The sequence below is a fragment of the Notamacropus eugenii genome, chromosome 4 (genome assembly GCF_028372415.1).
Source record: "Notamacropus eugenii isolate mMacEug1 chromosome 4, mMacEug1.pri_v2, whole genome shotgun sequence".
In the NCBI taxonomy this organism is placed as follows: Eukaryota; Metazoa; Chordata; class Mammalia; order Diprotodontia; family Macropodidae; genus Notamacropus; species Notamacropus eugenii.
The window spans coordinates 190,833,870-190,856,068 of record NC_092875.1 but is presented as its reverse complement, the minus strand read 5'-3'; the positions used below and the strand labels follow the sequence as shown (position 1 = coordinate 190,856,068).

Sequence of the window (22,199 nt, the reverse complement as noted above, 5' to 3'; positions counted from 1 at the left end):
TTTTGTGAAATTTCTAATTCTAAATCACATACCTATTACTAATTTCACAAAGAATTTAGGTAGTGGTTTTGCTATGGAAAAGATTTAGCAAGAAATAAATGATTGAAAGTCACCTCTTGAATTTCAATATGTTTCTTCAATATATTTCTGCTAAATATTTGCTTTTCCTAGTCCTTCAACAATCATCAGTTCAGCTACTGAACCGATTACATCTCATACATGTACAGTGAAATAACTATACAAATGAAATTCCACTACAGTTTGGGATTAACAGTAATTTTAAAAATCATTGAAACTTATGACTAAATTTTTAAAAATCTCAAATTTTTATTGAGGCAATCAAGCTGTCTGCCACATGGTAGTTAAAGGTATAGTTCATCTACTTTGGGGCTTCTACAGTCAAGTAAAGCTGTTAGGTTTCACCAAAATGAACAGATATAGCTGCAATTTGCTAGATAGTGAAACTGATTCCTTATTACAACTAGTCAAAGAAAGAACCAAAAACTGAAGATGTCAGAAGTCAGAACACATGGAAACATCAGTGCTCTTGAATCTTGAGCAAAGGGGTTAAAAAAAAAAGAAGGCAGCATGACTCTCACTCTATTTTTTTCTCATGGAGGAAAAGGGTGGAGCTTAGTACAAGAGCTCATCCTCCCACAACTGGGGCATCTGGCAAGAAACTGGAAGGAGTTTTTGAAAGAAATAACATAGCAAACTTCCCAAGAAAGGGAGATGATACTTTGATCAGCAGCCAAGTGGAGAGAAAGCTCAGAAGAATGTCACTGTCATTCACAAACAGAGCTTAACAACAAAGCTGCCATGAGGAGAAATAAAAGAATCTGTAGATGGTAGTTTACTTACCAGATCCTCTGGTTGGGAGCACTGATCTGAGCCCTCTGTCTACAAAAGAACACCAATATATCACTGCCTATGTAATAACCCTTAATCCAAACACAATTTAAACTCACTTAGCTAAGAGATTTGTTTTTCATATCACTGTTTACAGATCAATCCTTTCATCTGAGTTTAGAAAGTTATCACCCGTGAGAGTGAACCCTGGTGTGATTTTTCAGAAATCTCTGAGAATCCAGAGGCTCGACCTAAAAAAGTAAAATGACTCTGCAGCTATTAATATGGTAATTAGTTAAGGTAATTTAGTATGGTAATTTAAAACTCAGGCCTTTAGAAACTTTAATATGAATTTTAGATTCTATTGCAATAACTTTTTGTATGTGAAATATATGAAGAAAGTTCAGCTTCTGGAATCACAGTGATGTTGCTTTATATGTGAATAGTCAATTTAATTTTGAAGAATTTGTTTGAATTATATTAGAGAATCACTAAAGTCCTTCATAACTATCCTTTACCTTTTTAAAAAATATGAATTTTTTGAATGACCAGTTTGACTGTTTCTAAAATACTGAAGAGTGTATCATTTATCTATCTTCTAGCTTTGGAAGAAATCTTAAAACCTTGACATAAAGGGAAAACAATATGCTAAATGCAGTAAACAAGAGATATAATACTAGCCTTTCCCAGAAAGTTAGGTTATCAACAGAGTCAAAAGGAAAACCACGACCGGACACACCTTAACTGAGGTGTTTGGTTTAGTACCACAGCGATACGTCTGTGCCATTTGTGACGTAAGCTGAATTTCCTTTGTAAGCTGTCTCCATTTCCCACAGTCAGGTTTTGTGCACTGAACCTAGAGGGTACAGGAGAAGTTTTTTTTAAAAAAAAGCAGCGGTGATTAAGCAAATATTTACCTACTTGCTTCTACTCCCCACTCCTTAAAGCCTCCACCCTCAGTTGTTCATGTTGTCATCTACACATGACACAACTGACCTTTCAGCAATCCTGAGTGTGTTCTCCCCTCTACCCTTTGCAATGCAACCCTTGATAATCCACTTTTACCCAACCAATTTATTTCTGATTCATCATCAAATTAGATCCCAACAAAGTGGTATGAATGAAGTGATCAGAAAATATTTTCTAGCAACCTAAGAGATGAACTTAGATTCATTTTATCATTTCTAAAACTTCAACTGCATTAAAAGGTACAAATAAAGCAGGATACTCCTTACCCAATACGGAAGCTGTTGATCAGCCATAAAAGCTTTGGGACTGGGCTCGCATTTCCCATTACTAGTCCATATCCTTTTCCAAGAAGCGTATTTTTCATAGCCATCTTTGTGACTAAAAAAAAATTTTTTTTTTAAAAATCAGGTAATTAAAAATAACATTCAGTTTTTAATGTTCTGGTTGTTTAATCTTTCTTAAGCTACTTTTATCTACAAGACAAATAATAAATGCATAGGAGAAGAGTACTCTATTAGAACACCTACAATCCAGCATCTCTAAGTAGTTTAAGGGTTTGTTTTTTTTTTTTAAAAAGACGATTACCCATACAGTGCACTCTGGTGGCTGATAATTCCCTTGCAGCACCAAGAGCAAAGAGAGCGCTACTATCAATTCAGTGGACAAGAATTTCTCTAATATGGCAACGTACAAACAAACAAACACAGAGACAGAATCAGAAAGAGGGGACTGCTTTTTAGATATGATTGGACTAACTGACCTCCCAAGTGCTGTATACAATTCTAATAATTCAAATTTTTGGTTTCAAAGACAAATATTTAGAAAAATTCAATAAATCTTTCTAATAACCAGGAACTTAAGAGTCGGAAATTAACAAACATACCTCCGGTAGTAATGATCAAAACATTCATTGCAAAAATGTTCCCCACAGGATAGGTGATACCATCTAGATGTATAGCCATTCTTTGCACACCTAAAGAAGAATATCCATATAGCCATAAAATGAAGTGGAAAAAGAAATTCTCCAATGTATCCACCCACCACTCATTCTTTGATTAAACAAACGATAGACAAAGACTGACGGGAACATGGAACTGAAACAATGATTTACCATCACCATAGTAATGATTTTTCTGTATTTCTCTATAGTGCCTAATCTCATGCTGTCTCATTTCACATACAAAAGTTCAATGAAATATGTCAGTAATTTACAACTGTGGTTTTGTAATACAGCAATGTTTCTACAATTACCTCAAGTAATATTGTAAAGTTCTCAACAACAAATCCCTTCCAGTAGAATTTAATTCACTTTGTTTTTAAGAGAAATATAGCACTTGGAGGAAGGGGACAAGGAAATAAATGATAAAAGGTTGGAAATCATTGCTCTAGATTCGCACTATATGTTGTGTTTCAGTGGACTAACATGAGGAGACAAGGTCCTAGTGAAAAACTGGCAAGGGCAATTTGTCCTCAATATTGGAAATATGGCAGATGCAAACTGCTCAAGTGACAATGACATTTTAAGAGATCTAAAAAAAAGTTAGCAGAAGATACAAGTTAAAAAATTGGTCTTTTGGGCTCTATTTGGACACTGATTGCTTTTATTTTAGTTTCAATATGATTTTCTTAAACTTTGAATTGAGAATTTTTTCTTAATTTGAGCAGGTCTCATCTGCCATCTAACAGAGAAAATAGCTTGAGATGCACATATTTTCTCATGGACCAAAACATATTTTTATATGTAAGGACAATATTATGCATATGTATATATGTATACTAACAATAGGGATCACTTATATAGGGTTTTTAATGTTTGCAAAGAGCTTTACAAATTTCTCATTTTATTCTTACAATCCTGAGTTAGATACTTTTATTTTTATCTGCATTTTACAGAAGAGGAAACTGAAGCAGACAATGGTTAAGTGATCTGCACAGGGTTGGTGAGTCAGTAGACAAACATTTACTAGGTGCCTACTTTGTGCCAGGTGCTGTGTCAAGTGATGAGTTGCACAGCTAGTCAGTTTCTAAGGCTCAATTTGAACTCAGGTCTTCCTGACTCTAGGTCCAATACTCTATCCATTATGCCAACTAACTGCCTCTATTATACACGTATGTGCATATTAATCAAATGTGGCTGAAAAATTCAGACATCTCAGATATATTTTCCTCCCCTCCCATCAGCTCCAATTCTAACATCTACAAATGCCCATAGTTACTAAGTATGCCAGGACCATAAGAGATGTGCTCTAAAAGCAAAGAAGCCAGATGTATATACGTATCAACATTCTCATGTTTGTAAGCCTATGTGCACGTATAAATACAACTTCTCTTGAAAAACTAGTTTCTGAAGATACAAGTGCCAAAAGCAAAACCCCTCACTGTGACTTGCCAAGACATTATCTAAGCAAACCTTTCAGCAGCACTTGAGAAGCAAACTGGACAAGTAGCAGTACATCCAGCCTTTTCACATTTCCTGTATTTCTTCTCAGATGAGGCATCATCATCATCATCTGGGGCTACTTCTGCTACTTTTTTCTTCACCTGCAGAGGAATCAGTACAATAAAGGCTCAAAAAAAGTATTAAGAAAGAATAACTGCTGACTGCTAACTCTTAATGGTTTGCAAAGTGCTTTACATACATAGTCTCATTGGACCAAATTTGAAAGAAATGTTTCTGAAAGTCACTTCTGAAGTTCATGTTGATGCAAATAAAAAACAGAAGCTGCTGACTGGGGCTTTATAATACACTTCCGATCACTGCCCTGAATAGTCAGAAAGTGGTTAGTGTTCAGTTCAGTTATCATTTATTGACTTCCTTCGAGGTGGGTTCACTGTTTTAACTGGCATAATTTTGGAGTAGGAAACCCAGTTCATGTACATTTTCCGTAAGGATTAGCTTAACATTTCCTTCATTCAGAGCAACTCCACCTTTTCAGGACCACAGAACAAGTTCTATAATTCTACAGGAGGCAGAATTTGAGAGTGCTCACTACAGTTATCTATTAAAGCCCCAAAGAGTACAAGACTAGAAATAATTGTGCAATACCTGCCTCCCGGAACTCCTCAAAGGAAGACTATCTGAAGTCTGGTCAAATGAAGCTGCCTTTTTCTTTGCTCGAACCCTGAGGGTTGACATCTTATCACAGAGTCTGCCAAACAGTTAAGTGTTAAAATATTAATGACTAGATATCCTGTTAGCTTTTCAGAGAAAAAAATAGCATGTACATTTTATAATATATGCAATTAAACAATAAATTCAACTCATGAGGAGTAGTCAACTATCTGTTGGTTAATTCCAACAGAAGAGACAGTAAGCATAGGGTGTGATTTGGTTTTTTCTTTCAGGAATACTTTCCATTCTTTTATTTCTTCATCTCCTACAGGTGCTGCATGTCAATCTTTTGGCATGTTAAAATAGAGACGAGCTGTTTATTAACCTCCATTAGGTGTGTCTTACAAATGGTAGATGGTTCAGTAAGAGCACTGGACTTGGAGTCAGGAAAACCTGAATCCAAATCCTGCCAAAAACACTACCTATGTGACGCTGGACAAATCACTTTATCTCTCTCAGCCTGTTTCCTCATCTGCAAAATGGAAAAATAATGGCACCTATCTCACAAGGCTGTGGCAGGGAATCATCAAATGAGAGAAGATTTACAGTGCTTTTCTAAACTTCAAGTGCTATACAAATGCTATTATTATAAAAACCTTTGACTCAGTTACTGCCAAAGGCAGACTGACCAGTTACTCTGTAGGATATACAATTCTTTAGACCTGGAACAAACCTTGGAGGTGGTCTTTTCATCCTCCACATGCAACTGAAGCTCCAAGAGTTTAAATGACTCACCCAATGTTACACAGGCAATTTAAGTAGCAAAGCTGGGATTTGAACCCAAGTTCTCTGATTACAAATACCATTTTTTATCCATGAAACCATGCTGTCTCATAGGAAAGTTTTTCCACGCCCTCAAAAAGGCTCAATGATGTGGCAGATTAAGCAAAAGTTCAATCCAAAACATGCAAGAAAAACTGAAATAAATTCCACAAGACTGAAAAGCTAACTAATCAGCATTATTACATGTTTCCCGGATTTTTTCTGGGTGTCTGTGTGTATGAAAAACACATAGAAGAAGACCTGGAGTTATAAAGTGGGGGGGGGGGGGGAGCATATGTGCAAGTAGAGAGAAAAAAAAAGAATATACTAAACAACTAATATAAATTGTACCAGCTTGGTGGGCTATTTTGAAGAAGGTAGAATGTATTTACATCTATTTGCCTCTAACAACCTTCAAAAAAATGATTATTTCCCAACTATCAGGGATAGCTTAAATAACCTATATTTGCAAACTACCACTCCCCTTCTCCCACACACACTGTCATCCACAAAGTGAAGAAAAAAAAATTTTTTGAGTCAATCAGTCTTGGCCACTTGGATTGATTTTCTCTATAATCCATTCTATTCTCTGTTCAAGTTTATTAAAAATGTCCTAAGTTGGTTATAATATGAAGGATCGACAAACTTGTCTTTTCATTGACTCTCCTTGACAAACAATAGCTTTTTAAACTAGTTTAGAAACTTATCTCACACCATGAAGGAAACAGTCCTGGGAAGATTTTTCACTCTGTATCATCAGCTTCTCTCAAGGTTTCAGATTTCACATACATACTTGGTAGATGTTTTGTAATATACCTAAAGTCCTCCAAAAGTGAACTTTTCACCCAACAATTTTCAAAGCATCTATTACATAATTATAGTTTTTTAAAAGTTAAGGCATTATAACTAGTTAATAATTATTAACCTGAAAGAAGTTTCTAGATTCTACTTATACCATCTTTAAAACACAATATGATTTAAAGATCATCAAAAAGATGTCTTTTATGTAAATGCAAAATTCCAAAAAGCTCAGTGGGAAACAATTATGAACTTACTGAATAACATAATAGAAACACATTAATAGTCTAAGTGTCAGACAACCAAGAAAAACATACTGTGCAAGAAAAAGGGCTTAAGAACAGAAACTGAAACCGGCACCAATTCAGCCCACCTTTATCATCACCACTGGGGAGGATTCAACCATTCACAAAATAAAGCACAAACATCAAGAAATTTCAGTTGAGCCTTCAACTGCCATTTTAGTTCATGTATCTATGAGTATGCTTTTAATTCCACAAGCAACAACCAATCCCTATTCCTGTTTTTCCTGTTTAAACAAGCTCTGAAAACATCTCATGAAAAACCACTGGCCAAATCAGGCTAGCCTTCAAAAATGTCACATTAAAGTTCCAGCTTTTGCAGGTTCCAATCTCAATTAACCTGTGTGTGTATAAATATTTGTGTGTATACATGAAGACATATTAATTATATATTAACATATATTAATTTTCCCCAAGCCCTTCTCTATTTCTACTTTTTGTACTTATTTTAATTTCCCTCTCCTTGTTGTTGAGTTTTTAGTTTTCTAAATGATGGAGAGGAAAAAAACAAATACTCTCTGCAAAGCTGAAAGGAAACTACAACGAGTGTCACTCAGATTTATTTATGGGGTCCTTAAAAGAAATAATTTAGTCAAAAGTTTTAGAAATTGAGCCTACACCTTTTTTGAAAAATCCTTTAAACGTATTTTATATTTAATATGAATTTTATTTTAGGTTTAAATTTAGTTCTGTCAAATCTTTAAAAGAAAAAAAACAGGAAAAAGAAGGGAGAAGAAAGAAAGAAGAGTTCCTCTCTTCCCCCAGAGAATTGATATTTTTTCTTTTCAAAGTTGCAGACCTTAGGGGATAGGATCTACAAAAATATCAACCAAAAGGGAGCCATCTGTGCTTACAGGCGATAGACTACAGAGACTACTTGTTTTGGGGGAAGGTTAACTAGGAAAATAAAGCTGTTTATCACAGAAACAATTAGGCCTGACTACTCGTATGAGATACCTCAAAAAAGACCAATGCCCTAGGGGCACTAATGGAAAACATGGCACTTCATTCCTCACCATTACAAGGAAATTTCAAGAAAGACTAAGGTAGCTCTTATGAATCTCAGTTCCTGTTACTGATAGGATTTTCAGTAGCTACCAACTTTCCTGGACATGAAATAGCAACAGTAATTCTCCCAAATAGTTCCCCAAGTTTCTCCCCTTCTTGTCTTTTGTCGACCACAATGACTACCAATTACACTTCACGAACAAAACACCACCACCTCCCAGCTGTTTTCCGATAACGGTGATGGGTTTCAAGGACGACAAGCATCTTTTTCCCCCAGGGATTAACATGACCCTTCTGCAAGATAGCTGGACAAAGCAGCACAGTTTGTGGAGTGTAACCTGTGAGTACGGACTTTCTACAGCTGGGCCCTCTCCTTCCTTCCTCTTACGCTTGACAGCTGAGTAACAGCCACCACGCTCTGCCCGCCCCCACCTTCTATGGCTCTCGAGGACGAGTTACTCCAGCAAACCTGCCCAAAGGCAGTGTCGAGCGCGGGCAGGGGGGCTGCCCTTTCTGCCGGACCGGTGGTCTCTGGGAGGCCACCTTGCTAACCTAGGCAGAGCCAGGCGGACCGTTTCCTACTTTCTGCTGCATCCCCAAGGCTCTAGGAAAGCCCTTCCTCCCGCAGCAGACCACCCCCGAGTGACAGAGCTCTGACAGCAGCAACGAAAGCCCGAAGAGCTCCTGGGCCCCCGTGCCAGCCGCAGCGGCAGCAGCAGGGGCAGGGGCAGCGGCGGCAGCAGCAGCGCCTCCTGGCACGCTGGCTTTCCTTCCTCTTTCTCCCTCCCTTTCTCTCCAGGGCAGGGAAGGAACACGAACGCGCTGCCTCTCACCTTTGCACCGAGCTGGTGCGGCGAGTCGTAGTGAGCAGAAGCGGCTGCAGAAGAAAAAGGAAGGGCTGTAAAGGATGGGGCAGGAGCACCCCCAGCCAGCCGGTGCATTCCCTCCTCACCCACAACTGCGCTCCGGAGCCCGCACCGCACCGCACCCCGCCACACCCTACGCCACCCCCACGCCCCCTAAGAGTCTCCGGACCTCCCCACTTCCCAGCCCGATTCTCCTGGTGGCAGAGGGTGCCAAGGGGGAACAAGGGGGGCCTGCGCCCAGCCGAGCCGCTTTGTGCGGGCGCTGTCACCCCAAGTCGCCCGCCGCCCCCGCCCCAGCGCAGCCGCGCGCCTCCAACCTCTGAGCGCCAGCAAGAGCCCCCCGAATCTTCCCGGGAGCCGCGCGCCGCGCGCGCCGGACCGGACAAGCCGAGAATCGGCGCAGGGAGCGAGGGGCAGCCTGCGCTCAGCCGCCGGCCGCCGCGGCGCCGCTGCTTCCGCCCCTGTCACGCCGTGACCCGGGGGGGGCGGAGCTGGGGAGGGGCTGGGGACCCGCCTCCGCCCCGGCCGCCCCGCCCCGGCTATTTCCGCCGGCGCAGCTTAGACCCGGAGAGAGGGGGAGGGAAGAGGGGCGGGGTCTACCGCAGGGAGGCTGGGCCGGAGCGCCGGGAGTGCGGCGGACGGAGACCTGGAAGGTGTGCATGTGTCCGGCAGGCGTGCGGAAGCGGTGACACTGTGAGTGACTCCCCACCCCCCTACACCCCCCCCACCCCACCCCATCCCCCAGCCGGGGGCGCGGCACGAGGGAGCCTTGGGGTTCGCGAACTCGCTTTTTACAAATGGATGAACCGAGGCCCGGAGGCTCTGGCCCCGCCTCCCTCTGCTGAGGATCGCTGCGTGTCTGAGAACACTGGTGAGGCAGCCCGGCCAGCACACGTGCTGCGGGCCCCCCCCCCCCCCCCCCCCCCCCCCCCCCCCCCCCCCCCCCCGTCCTTGGCCCGGAGCGCGGCGGACCTGCTGATGTTTAGAGGCCAGAATGACCTACGGACTTGCGCATTCGGGTTAGGCCAGCTGTTTTAGTGGAAGCTAGGGGAAAAAAAGGTGAAACCTTCAACTTCCACCATTCTCAACGCATACTTAAACTTTCACCTTTACACTTTGGTCCAAGAAAACTCTTACTCCAGTTAGCTATTATTCTTTAAAAACAGGCGGGGGAGGACAGAAAGAAACATTAAGTAGCACAGTGACCAGGAAAAGTTGCATGCACTGTGTGAAGTGCACACCTGCCCCCTCCCCCCAAGCTACTGACAGAGCAGTAACAATACGGTATTGAAGTGTTACTGTTATTGTACGTATACGATAGTTACTTTGTATTTTTATAGATGGCTGTAACCGTTCGCCAACCCCACAAACCACTTTTTTATGGTACTGCTTTAAAAAAAGAGGGAGGGAATAAGCATTTATCTACTATACTAAGCCTCATTTGATCCTCCCAACAACCCTCTGAAGTAGGGCGTTATCCCCATTTTACAGTTGAGGAAACTGAGGCAGAGATTTTTTTTTTTAATGACTTGCCCAGGGGCACACAGAAGGTTCGAGGTAGGATTCAAATTAGGATTTTATTTTTGTCTTCTTGTTTGCAGGCCTAGCACTCTAACCTTTGAACTCGGACTGCCTGGGTGAACTATTTGAGGAATACCCCAAGGGTATGAGGGGAGCAAAGTGGTGTAGTAGGTTGTTAGTTGCTCCCACAGTTTTGATTCAGGACCTGGAATTTAAACCTTGGTTTTTAAAACCCTGAAAGTCAGTTTTTGAGGAGGTCCTCAGGGGAAGCTTTCTGTGGGCCTCTTTTTTTCTGCAGCTTGAAGAAGGTTAATATATACCAGGAGAACGCCTTTTAACCGGACCATGGATTAAAAGGTTAGACTTTCTCTGTTGTCTTTCTTTTTTAAATAAAGGTAGCTGGTCCATTGAAGAAAGGAGCTGGTTTGAAGTCAGAGTACCTCTGTGTGATCTTGGACAAATTACTTCTCTGGGCTTTAGTCTCCTCTATAAAATGAGGGAGTTGGACAAGGTCACCCATACAATCACAGTTAGCTCTGAACTTGTGATCCTAATAGGTTAAATATGGCGAAGAAGTTCCATATAATCTGAAATGGACCTAAAGTAGCAAAGGTAAATCAGAATTACAAAAATCTTTTTTTATTGTGCTGTTTTATACTTATACAATCAGTTTATCTCAGCTCACTTTACAGAATTGTCCCAAAACTACTGCCAAATTACTTCTGATTTCTGGTGAGAGGCTCTTAATCCTTGAGTTTTAAGAAAACTAAAACCTAAATTTTGCTGCAGAAATTAGAACGTCCTATGGAAAATTAAGGCTTGTCATTGTTATAAATCACAAATCACTGATGCAGAATTGCATTGAAAATGCTAGTCATAGCAATAATAGCATGGTAGTAGAACCCCAATTCATCTATATTTGTTTTACTAATGAACTGAAAAGTTTTAGATGTAGACCAAAAATAGTACTGTCCTTTGTATACTAAAATAGTGATAATCTGCCATAAATAGTAGTTTTTTGGGGGTATTAAAGAACTTATTAGTGCCTGGACAAATTGTCTGATCATATTTTCTTCTGCAACCAAAGATATATTTTTGCCTCTTGTAATAATGGGTACATTCATTTAAGAAAATCAGATATGTGAAATCCAAACTAATAGATAAATGAAGGTACAGTCAATTCATATTACAAATGCATTTACTCTTTTAAATAGCAAGCTTTTCTAGTATATTTAAAATACGAGGTGGCACAGTAGATAGAGTGCCAAGCCTGGAGTCAGGAAGACCTGAGTTCAAATGTGGTTTTAGACATTTACTAGCTGTGTGACTCTGGGCAGTTCACTTAACCCTATTTGCCTCAGTTTCCTCATGAGCTGGAGAAGGAAATGGCAAACCCAGCATCTTTGCTAGGAAAACCCCAAATGGGATCACACATAGTCATACATGACTGAAATGCTTAAAATAGGATATTTGCTTATAAAAAAAATCAAATTCTCTATGACTCAGCAGTAGAAAACATCTATTGCATAAAATGAAGCATACCTGTATATTTAGGTTAAAAAAATTGTTTAGAAATTGAGGGAATGCCCATCAATTGGGGAATGGCTGAACAAGTTGTGGTATATGAATGTAAAGGATACTATTGTGCTATAAAAAATGACGAACAGTCGGACTTCAGAAACATCTGGAAAGACATATATATGAACTGATGCTGAGTGAAATAAGCAGAACCAGGAGAACATTATGCACAGTAACAGCCACATTATGCAAGGACTCTTTCTGATAGACTTAACCCTTCACAGCAATGCAAGGACCTAAAACATTCCCAAAGGACTCGAGGCAAAATGCCATCCACATCCAGAGAAAGAACTATGGACTTGGAATGCAGAATGAAGCAGACTGTTTTCTGTTGTGTTATGTTTTGTGTTTGCTTTGGTTTTTCTCATGGTTTCTCCCGTTACTTTTAATTCTTCTATGCAATATGACTAATGGGAAAAAGAGTTTAATAAGAATGTAATGTGTAGAACCCATGTAAGATTGCAAGCTGTCTCAGGGAGGAGGGGAAGAAAATTTAAGACTTATGGAAGTGATTGTTGAAAACTGAAAGCAAATAAATTAATTTTAAAAAATTAAAATGTAATCCACAAAAAAAGGAAAATTGTTTGTCATTTTACTTTAATTGTCTCACTTTTCAAAAACAGTGGCACTTTTAGGACATCAAAAATGTCTTACCTCCCTCTATTCTTTTGCAAAGTGGGAACATTACATATAGTGTCCAATTTTTTTGTTGATTTATCTTATTGAATTTTATCTCTTTTTTCTTTATTTCTTTAGTCCTTATTTTTAAAAATCCTATAAGGGATAGCTCTCTGGCAGGAAAGCATGTAAGAGGAAATTTAGGCAATGTAAAAATAAGATAGCAGTAATAAAATTGACTTAAAGTAAAAAAAAATTCTTACTACCAGAGCTAAAATTGGATAACAACATTTTGGTACATTTAACTGACAGAAGTATCAATGCCTTTCATTTAGACATAAGAAATTCCTGATTTGTAAAAAGTACTTGCCCAGAAATCATGGATGGTTCAACAGCTGTAGCAGGAGTCAAAGATCACTCTGTCCTTGGAGAACAGCAAGACAATGCCCTAACTCTTGAATATTGGCATCAAAAGTGGGAGACGCATGATATTGGATTTCATCAAGAAGAAGGAAATAAGTAAGAAACTCATTGTTTTATTCAACAAAGAAATGCTAAATTGGTGTTATTATTATCATCATTATTAGATTCCCATTGCACAGCCCTGGGAATCGTTTTACATACGTTAGAAGAGACAATAAACCTGTGCTGCATGAAAGCATAAAATGCATGCCTTGTTTCCTTAAAAGAAAAACCACACTTCATACAACCAGCACTATTGTATTGGCTTTGATTTCCTCTGTTTAAATTTAGGAACTTTAACCAAGCAATCACCAAGAGTAGGCAGCTAGAGGAATGAAAGAACTGGAAGACCCCAGAAAACTTGGGTTTGATTCCCATCCCTCACCAGTTACTAGCTCTATGTCCTTGAGCTAATGATTTATTTCTTTGACCTCAGTTTCTTCACCTGTAAATTTTCAAAATACTTGAGAAGAATAACTACTTCTTAGAGTTATTGTGACTATGAAATTAGACAATGAATGGGAGAATGGTATACTTTTTTGGGGGTCCACACATATGATAATAATTAAAGCCTGTTTAAGCATAAGATAAGGTAGGCAGTGAGAGAGGCAAAAGACAGGTCTAGATGAAATACCAGCAAAATTTCAGGAGGGAGAGACTTTTTTCAGTTTGTATAAACCAGTCTGGGTTCAAATTTTGGCTCTGCCACTTAATACCTTTGTGACCGTTGTTATCTTAATCTCTCTTTGCCTCAGTTTTTTCTTCTAAAATATGAAAAGATTGCATTTGCTGATCTCATAGGGCTTTTCCAGCTGCAAAATCTTTGATCTATGAGTTACATGAAATCAGGCTGGAAAGGTAGGTTGGACTCTGTAGTAGGCCTTAAATACAAGGCTGAGAAGACAGTACTTTATCCTATAGCAACAGAAAACCAATGAAGTTTTGTTATTGTTGTTGTTTTTAGCAGTAGGGTGATATGGTCATAGCTATACCCTATAAAAATTAATTTTCTTAACCATGTGATATAGTAGAAAGAGACCTTCATTTGGACTCAAGACCTCAGGTTGAAATAGAGCCCTACAACTTGCTACCTATATGATTTTGAGATCAGTCTGTTTAGCATCAGTAACTTCATCTGCAAAAAAGGGAACTGGAATAGATGACCTGTAGGGTTACCTCTGACTCTAAATAAATCTCTGATCTCTAATCCTAGATGGCCTCTAGGTTCCCTTCCAACCCTAAATCTGTAGTTCTAAGGTAATCATGCCTGATTAACTTTTTCTTTTTTTGATGGGATTGTTAGAGATGCATTTGACACACAAAAGGGTATCAAAGAAAATTTATTAAAATAGAATTCACAGGAGGGTTTGCCTTCTACATTCATTCCCTTGAATGAACAATTAGTTTCCAGTAAGGTTACAGGGAAATTATAATACATTTGGGATAATGGAAGCTTCTTATACTGTTCTGAATTTTGAACTCAGTGCACCACCATTTCCTGGCCATGTGACTTCATGTTCTCCTCTCTGATAAGTTTCCCCTCAAACAGCTGAACAAGCCTGGACACAAGTTTCTGACCCTTACCTGACCGTGCTAGGTTACAATCCATCACCCAGAACTCTGGAAACAGAGCTTCCTTGTTTCCCACAGATCATGTCTTAGTTGAAAGATCGGGGAATGCTGTAGATCTACTTTACCAAGATTTCAGCAAAGCATTTGAACATTTAATTTATTGTTCTATCTTTGTGGGTAAGTTACTGAAATAGAGGTAAATGATAGTACTCCTAGGTGAACTTGACCCTGTGAAGAATAGCTAGAGATGGAAGAGGTTGGAAGTAGGGAGGCCATTTAAAAGATCATTTACAGCAGTCCAGGTGAGACATAATGAGACCTGGAACTAAGGTGGTTACAATGCCAACAGAGAGGAGAGGACAGACATAGGAGATATTGTGGAAGTAAAATTACTAGGATTTGTTAACCCGCTAAATGTGGTAGGTGGGGAAAGGACTTCAGATATGCAGGCCTTGGTGAGGATGAAATCTTCAAGGATGAAATCAACAAATCGAAAATTGGGAGCAGAGACGAGGCTAAGGAGAAAGCTGAGGAATTTAGTTGTGTGTGTGTGTGTGTGTGTGTGCGTGTGCGTGTGAGTGCGCGTGCGTGTGTGTGCATGTGTGCGTGTGTGTGTACATTAAGATTAAAGTATCAGTAAAACATCCAGGTTCATGTACAGCAAGCATTTGGAGATGTGGAACTGTAGTTCAGGAGAAAGAGTATGGCTGGATACACAGATTTGGGAGTCATCTGCAGAGACTGGTAATTGAATTGTAGGAGTAGATAAGATCACCAAGGAAGAAAGTAGAGTTAGAGAAGATGAGAGGTCTCAGAACATAGCCTTAGGGGATACAAATATTTAGGGAACAGGAAGAGGACAAGTGGGTATTTTGCACCCCTTATTTCAAACAAATGACAGATCCTCAGGGTTTCTTACTCTTCTTTATATTAACTGGTGAGTCATCCCAGAAATCATTCCTAATAGTAGCCCTGTGTATAAGCACCTACTAAAAGAGCCGCTGTAGGGGATCTATGTATCACTAAAGAAGGGGTGACTCAGTAACAGATCCTTTGCCCACTTCAATCAAGAAGCATTTATTACTTATCTGCTATCTACCAAAAACTGTGGTGGGTGCAGAAGATACAAAAACAAAAAATGAAGCAATCTGTATTCTCTCAAGGAGATTACATTATATCAAGGGAGAGAACTGATTACTTATTTATTTGATTCTATATGAATATATGTATGCATTTATGGATGTATGAACTAGAAATATATACAAAGTAAATAGAGGATACGTAGGAAGGGAGGGCTCTAGCATCAGGAAAGACTTCATGTAGAAGGTGGTGCTTAGGCTGCATCTTGAAAAAAAGTGAGGATTTCTCAGAGGAGGAAGTGAGAATAAGCAAATGTGTTATCAGCATAGGAGATGCACTGCATCAAAGGTACAAAGATAGGAGAGGGACCGTTGTGTGAGCAAGTTACCAACCACTTTGGCTGAACCACAGAGGGTGGAATAGGAAGTAATAAACTGAGGTCAAATTGAGAAGGCCTCTAAAAGCCAAATAGAGAAATTTATTTTTTATACTAGAGACAAAAGTCATTAGTTTTTTGAGTAAGGGAATGACATAGATCTCGGTGTAAGGAAAATCATTTTGGCAGTTATGTGAAAGATGGATTTAATATGTTAAACTCTTGATGAAGTGTGGTTAATGTGGTGTATTATTCTAGGGAAGACAATTACATAGATCATAGATTTAAAGCTAGCAGGAATCTTAAAGGCTATCTAATCCAACATTTCATTTCAGAGATAAGGAAACTAAGGTAGAGAGAAGGGAAATGTTGTACCCAGAGTCACACAACTTATAAGAGTCTGAGGTGAAATTTTGAGCCCAGGTCTTTCTGACTCCCAAGTTGTCTGCCCTGCCCACTGTGCCACACTGCTTCTTATGACAAGGGCCTGAACTAAGGAACAAGAGTTATTGTGGAAGTAGAAACAGCAAGATTTGGCAACTGATTGGATATGAGGGGTGAGAGGAACTGAGGAAAGCATTGAGGTTAAAAACCTAGGAGATTGGAAGAATGGTGGTATCCTTGATGGACATGGGGAAATTTGTTACAGGGGCTTGAGGGGAAAGACAGTGGGTTCTATTTTGTATATGTTGAGTTTGAGATGTCTCTAGAACTGCCAGTTTGAAGTGCCAAACAGGTAGTTGGTTTTGTACAACTGGAACCCAGGAGAGACTCTCAAGCAAGATATCTGTATATCTATGTCATCTGCATAGAAATGATCATTTAGTCCTTGGGAGTTGATGATGTTAATCAGTAAACATTTATTAAGAGCCTACTGTGTGGCAGGCACAGTGCTAAGCACTGGGCATATAAAAAGAGGTATAAGACAGTCCCTGCCTCCAAGGAGCTTACAGTCTAATTGGGGAGATGACAGGAAAACAAATATATACAAAACAAACTATATGCAGAATAAATTGAAAATAATTAACAGAAGGAAGGCACTAGAATTAAGAGAGGCTGAGGGAGGCTTCCTGTAGAAGGTGGGATTTTAATTGGTACTTAAAGTCAGGGAGGTCAGAGTTCAGACTAGAAGAGAGAGAGTTTTCCAAATATGGGGGAGAAGCAAAGAAAATGCTCAGAGCTGAGAGATGGAATGTCTTATTCTTGAAACACCCAGGAGGCCAGTGTCACTAGTTTAGAGAATGCATGTTGGGGAACATGGTGTAAGAAGATTAGAAAGGGAGGAGGAAGCTAAGTTTTGAATGCTAAACAGAGGATTTTATATTTGTTTCTAGAGACAGTAGGAAGCCCCTGGAGTTGAGAGAGAGAGAGAGAAAAAGAGAGAGAGAGAGAGAGAGAGAGAGAGAGTGTGTGTGTGTGTGTGTGTGTGTGTGTGTGTGTGTGTGTGTGTGAGTGTGTGTGACATGATTGGACTTGCATTTTAGGAAAATCATGTATTTTCCTTAAAAATGGATTGGAATGGGGAGAAACTTGACAGACCCACCAGCAGGCTGTTACAATAATCCAGGTGTGAGGTGATGAGGGTCTGCTCTAGAGTGGTGGCAGTGTCAGAGGAGAAAAGGGGGACTAATAGAGAGATGTTGGAAAGGCAAAATCAGCAGGCCTTTGCAATAGATTGAATAGGGGAGTGGGATGGGTTAAAAGATAGTAAGGAGTTGAGGGTTGTTAGCCTGAGGGACTGGAGAGGATGGTGTTGGGAGTAAAAAGGAAAGTAGGAGGTAGAGGGGAGGTTTGGGGTGGGAGGAATAATTATTTCCATTTTGGACATACTGAATTTAAAATACCTATTGAACATCCAGTTTGAGATGTCTGAAAGGCCGTTGGAAATGTGAAATTGGAGGGCAGCAGAGGAACTGGGGCAGGATAGGTAAATTTGAGAATCATTAGCATAGAGATGGTGAGATTACCAAATATAGTGGGAAAGTAGAAGACAGACCAGAACAAAACCCTGAGGTTCAGAGACTGTGATCTGGAGGAGCATCCAGCAAAGGAGACTGAGAAAGGGTGGTCAGATAGGTAGGAGAAAAACCAGGAGAGAATGGTGTCCTGGAAACCTAGAGAGACGATAGCATCAAGAAGAAGATGATAACAGCATCAAAGGCTGAAGAGTGGTCATGGAAAAGGAGGATGGAGAAAAGGCCATTAGACTGGCAATTTAATAATTATTAGTAACTTTGGAGAGAGCCTTTTCAGTGGAATGATAAGGTCAGAAGCCAGAGTGTAAGGGGTTAAGAGAGTGAGAGAAGAGAAAGTGGAGGCATCTATTATGAACGGCCTTTTTGAGGAATTTCACTACAAAGGGCAGGAGAGATAATAATGATCGTAGTAGTAGCTAATATTTATATAGTGTTACCTATGTGCCAGACCCTGTGCTTTATAGTTATTATCTCGCTGATCTTCACAACAGCCCTTTGGGGTTAGGTATGATTATATCCCCCATTTTACAGATGAGGAAACTGAGGCAAACTGGGATAAATGACCTGTCCAGGGCCACAGCTAGTTTCTGAGGTCACATTTGAACTCAGGCCTTCCTAACTCCAGGCCTGGCACTCTATGCACTGTACCACCTAACTGTCTACCTGTCACATAGTAGGCACTCCTTCCCATTCTTTCACTGCACCATCTTGCCGTGTGTGTATAAAATGCATCTGAGAGACTGAGAAGGATGTGATTGAAAGACTTAGATTCAGGGATTATATTATCAGTGATAATTTCTCTACAATCTTTCATGGTATTTACTAAGTATTTCTTAAAATCTGAGTACATATTTTGGGAAACCATTACCTTAGCAGCATAGGAAACTCAACAGAGCAGAAGCAATTATCAGGTGACTAAATTGCAGAGGCAAATAAGAGTTATAAGTATTCACTTTTCCATATCTTTTCTTTCTAAAATCTATAGTTACAATGTAGAGAGTAGCTACTCTACCATTTAACAGATGATCTTGGAGAGTAATTGTGACTGAAAAAATGATTCAGTCTGCAATCTACCTAACCCAAGGTTAGCCTTCAAATCTCAGGGAGATCCAAGATTTTAGCAAACTAGCTTCACTGCTTTTTAATTCCAAATTAGGATTGCGGGATTTTGTTATTATTTTTAATTTTGCTAATAAAGAAGTATAAAAGAGTGCACTGTTGAGGCAGTGTTGGGCCTTTGCTGTTATAATGAATTATTTTTAAAAGTGGTTAATATATTTTGTTCATTTCTTCTCCCTTCCAGGTTATTAAGGAAACACATGAATACATTTCTTACTGGCAGAAGTGGACTTAGAGTATTTTTCCCTCTTTGCGGAAAAGCAGTTGAAATGAAATGGTAGGAACAGATACATACTAGTAATTTTTCTTTCAGTGATAGTATAATGGATTCTTCACACAATTTAAAAATGACATGTAAGAAATATATATGGGTAATACCTCATTTTAAAGATTTCTTTAAGATTTTAGAGTACTTAGTTATAGAGGAATTTTTTAAATTAAGACATAGCATGAAGTTATATTCCTAGACTGAAAGGGTAGGGAGATGGTTGTAGCTTGTAGCACAGCATTTTTGTAATTTACTCATAAGCAAAAAGAAGTACTTCAGAACCAGGAGAGACATGTCACAGAGGCATCTTAGGAGAGTAGAAAGCAGACTGGATTTGGAGTCATAACAACTGGGTTTGAATCTGCCACATTTTTCCATAGTTACCTTATCCTCTCTGGGCCTCAGTGTACTTGTCTTTAGAATTAGAGAGTTTGGCTGGATCATCATTAAGATCTCTTTTCACTCTAAAACTGTTATCCTAAAGTGCTGCATGTCTTGTGACGGGTTAATACTACAAACCAATAATGCAAATGCTTAGACTTGTTTCTAGTAGCAGATTTTACATTGATCTAACCACACTGTTACAATAGCAGCATATATTTATGAGACAGAGAAGATCTAAGGGACCTACTTAGGATTTAATTCCATTATTTTAACGATGCTGAGTTAACCAGGAGGCAGAAACTCATTGAAAGTTATGTGCAAAATATATTAATTGTTCAATGTCAGAACAAACTCTATGATAACATGATACTAAGATCTTAAAAGTTAATGCTTTGCTCATGGTGGGAAGACTACTGTGTATCAAGAAAAATACCTTTGTATAAATATAAGGATATAGGGTTTTTTATTTACCTGACTTAAAGCTGCTATTATATCCCATGTAGGGAGAAGGCCCACCACATGTGTACTATTTGTTGTTACAGAGATGACCACAACAAGTATTCATTTTCTGCATATACACGTTGGATTGAGTCTTGTAAATAAATGAAAAAATGTTTTATAAAATGTGTGTTTGTCAAAAGCAAACAATATAGAGTTTCTAATACAAAATATCTTTTGAAACTTGAGACTATTCAACTCGAGCCTACACATTAAATCAGTGAATGTTTTAAGACTTAATATGCATAATTCCTTTCCATCTTCAAGGATACATAAATTTAGCTTTTCATTATTTCTTGGCAATTTCTTGTTAAATGTATGCAAATAACCATTGTGTTCAATGTTGACACTGGTCATACACAAAATCTGATGAGTCTGAACATATGGACCTTTGAGAAAAGGTAGATTTCAGCTCAGTGTCATTTAAAATCAGATTGAGAGTTCTAATGCAAATTTTGAAGAAATTATATTGATGAACAAGGGCTGTACTGCATTTGTAGAAGGAATTTAGCTCATCTGGCATTTTCTCTCTACTCAGGGAATCAGTGATCTGATCAAACCCCAATCAAAACAACTAGAAAATAAATACTATTAATGCTGTTTAGCATTAAACTATTAATGTTTAATTCCATTAATAATGGAATTAAATTAAATTAATTCCTGTTTCCACAGGTTTGCTGACCTGGGTCATAGTATAGTTGGAGTTGAAATCAGTGAACTGGCCATACGGGAATTTTTTACTGAGCAGAATCTGTCTTACTCAGAAGAACCAGTTGCACGAATTTCAGGAGCCAAAGTATTTAAGGTTTGTTTTGTCTGATTTTTACATAAATATTTGCCTATCTTTCTAAAAAGTTTATACAATTTAAGCATTTTCCAAGCCCCAAGTTATATATGAATGGCAAGAATGAAAGGAAGCATAATTTTGAAGCTTCTCTGATGATTACATAAACACACTCATACACTTTTGACTCAACAATCTCAGGCTTCTCAGTATTCATTATTCATTAAAAATGAGTTTTTAGGAAGAAACCTTGAAACTTTTCTAGGCCCAATCCACTGGTGATCATTGAGCTTAGGAGTCCAGTGCTCTTTGCCACATATCTGAATCAGATTGCTGATGCCACAGCCCCCTCACCCAGAGTCAAGACATATCTTTAGTCAGTTTTTATTCAGAGCTGAATGTGGCATGGGATATTAGTGTACATTCTTCTCCTGTATTTCAGAAGCAACAATACCCTAATGCAACTTCCTGGTAGAGATGACTTCACTTGTCTTCCTGTCTTATAGATGCTGTGTATCACCAGTGCCCAATTTCTCCTCCCATGAAAGGTAGAACTATGGAAAAGTGCTACCAATTACTACCTCTGAAATCCTGAGCAAGTCACTGAAACTCTTTGGACCTCAACTTCCTTATCCGTAAAATGAGGAGATAGCATTAACTAAAAAATCCCTAAAGCACTTCTAAATCTTTGATCCTATGACCCCAGAATAGACAGGAATCATCCTCTAGCTGATGGGACAATGTACTACCCTACCCACCTAATTTATCAGTCAAACAAAAAATAATTAAAGGTCATTATTTAGGTAGACCAGAGGAGGAGAGTCATTAGTTCAAATTCTACATAAGTCACATACTAGCTGTGTGACCCTAGGCAAGTCCTTTAATTTCTCTTAGCCTCAGTTTCCTTTTTTGTAAAATAAGGGTTTTAGACTCACTGGCCTTTAAGGGGCCTTCTAGCTCTAAATTTATTCTCCCTTGATCCTGTGAAAACATGAGGTAGTGAGTATATTTTAGGACTAAAAGTTGCAAGATCTAAGTTCTACTACCAGCTTAACTATTTAGTACAGTGGTCTAGCACTTAGTCCAGTGCTTCTGTGTAGTAATAATAAATTCTTATTAATAAATGCTTATTGACATGACTTGACTACTCACTTGCTGTGTGACTAAGTCTGGGATCCAGGTTTCTTTTCTGTAAAATGATGAGTTGAACTGGGTTATTTCTAAGGACGTTGAATATTCATTGAAACCCTGTAATATGCTGGACACTGTAGAAATAGAAAAAAATTAAAACATGGTT

The 22,199-nt window shown here is 39.0% G+C and overlaps 2 protein-coding genes across 5 annotated transcripts in view; one reads left to right on the top strand and one right to left on the bottom strand.

Annotated features, from left to right (window-relative positions):
• KDM1B (lysine demethylase 1B) overlaps nucleotides 1-9,128 on the bottom strand; it is a 50,129-nt gene extending 41,001 nt beyond the window's left edge. Inside the window, exons 1-8 of the mRNA XM_072603934.1 lie at nucleotides 8,984-9,128; nucleotides 8,634-8,677; nucleotides 4,865-4,967; nucleotides 4,229-4,359; nucleotides 2,702-2,791; nucleotides 2,085-2,196; nucleotides 1,589-1,705; nucleotides 862-900 (exon numbers count right to left, since the gene is read on the bottom strand). Coding sequence (XP_072460035.1) covers nucleotides 862-900; nucleotides 1,589-1,705; nucleotides 2,085-2,196; nucleotides 2,702-2,791; nucleotides 4,229-4,359; nucleotides 4,865-4,954 — 579 coding nt within the window. The 5' untranslated portion in view covers nucleotides 4,955-4,967; nucleotides 8,634-8,677; nucleotides 8,984-9,128. The remainder of the gene's footprint in view (nucleotides 1-861; nucleotides 901-1,588; nucleotides 1,706-2,084; nucleotides 2,197-2,701; nucleotides 2,792-4,228; nucleotides 4,360-4,864; nucleotides 4,968-8,633; nucleotides 8,678-8,983) is intronic.
• Nucleotides 9,129-9,259: 131 nt separating this feature from the next.
• TPMT (thiopurine S-methyltransferase) overlaps nucleotides 9,260-22,199 on the top strand; it is a 71,776-nt gene continuing 58,836 nt past the window's right edge. For 2 of the 4 annotated variants that reach the window (XM_072603939.1, XM_072603936.1), the window contains exons 1-4: nucleotides 9,260-9,359; nucleotides 12,719-12,902; nucleotides 19,153-19,245; nucleotides 20,791-20,923. In XM_072603939.1, coding sequence (XP_072460040.1) covers nucleotides 12,763-12,902; nucleotides 19,153-19,245; nucleotides 20,791-20,923 — 366 coding nt within the window. In that variant the 5' untranslated portion in view covers nucleotides 9,260-9,359; nucleotides 12,719-12,762. Of the gene's footprint in view, nucleotides 9,360-9,462; nucleotides 9,538-10,454; nucleotides 10,545-12,718; nucleotides 12,903-19,152; nucleotides 19,246-20,790; nucleotides 20,924-22,199 lie in introns of those variants that run through there. The other 2 variants (XM_072603938.1, XM_072603937.1) reach the window with 2 other exon arrangements.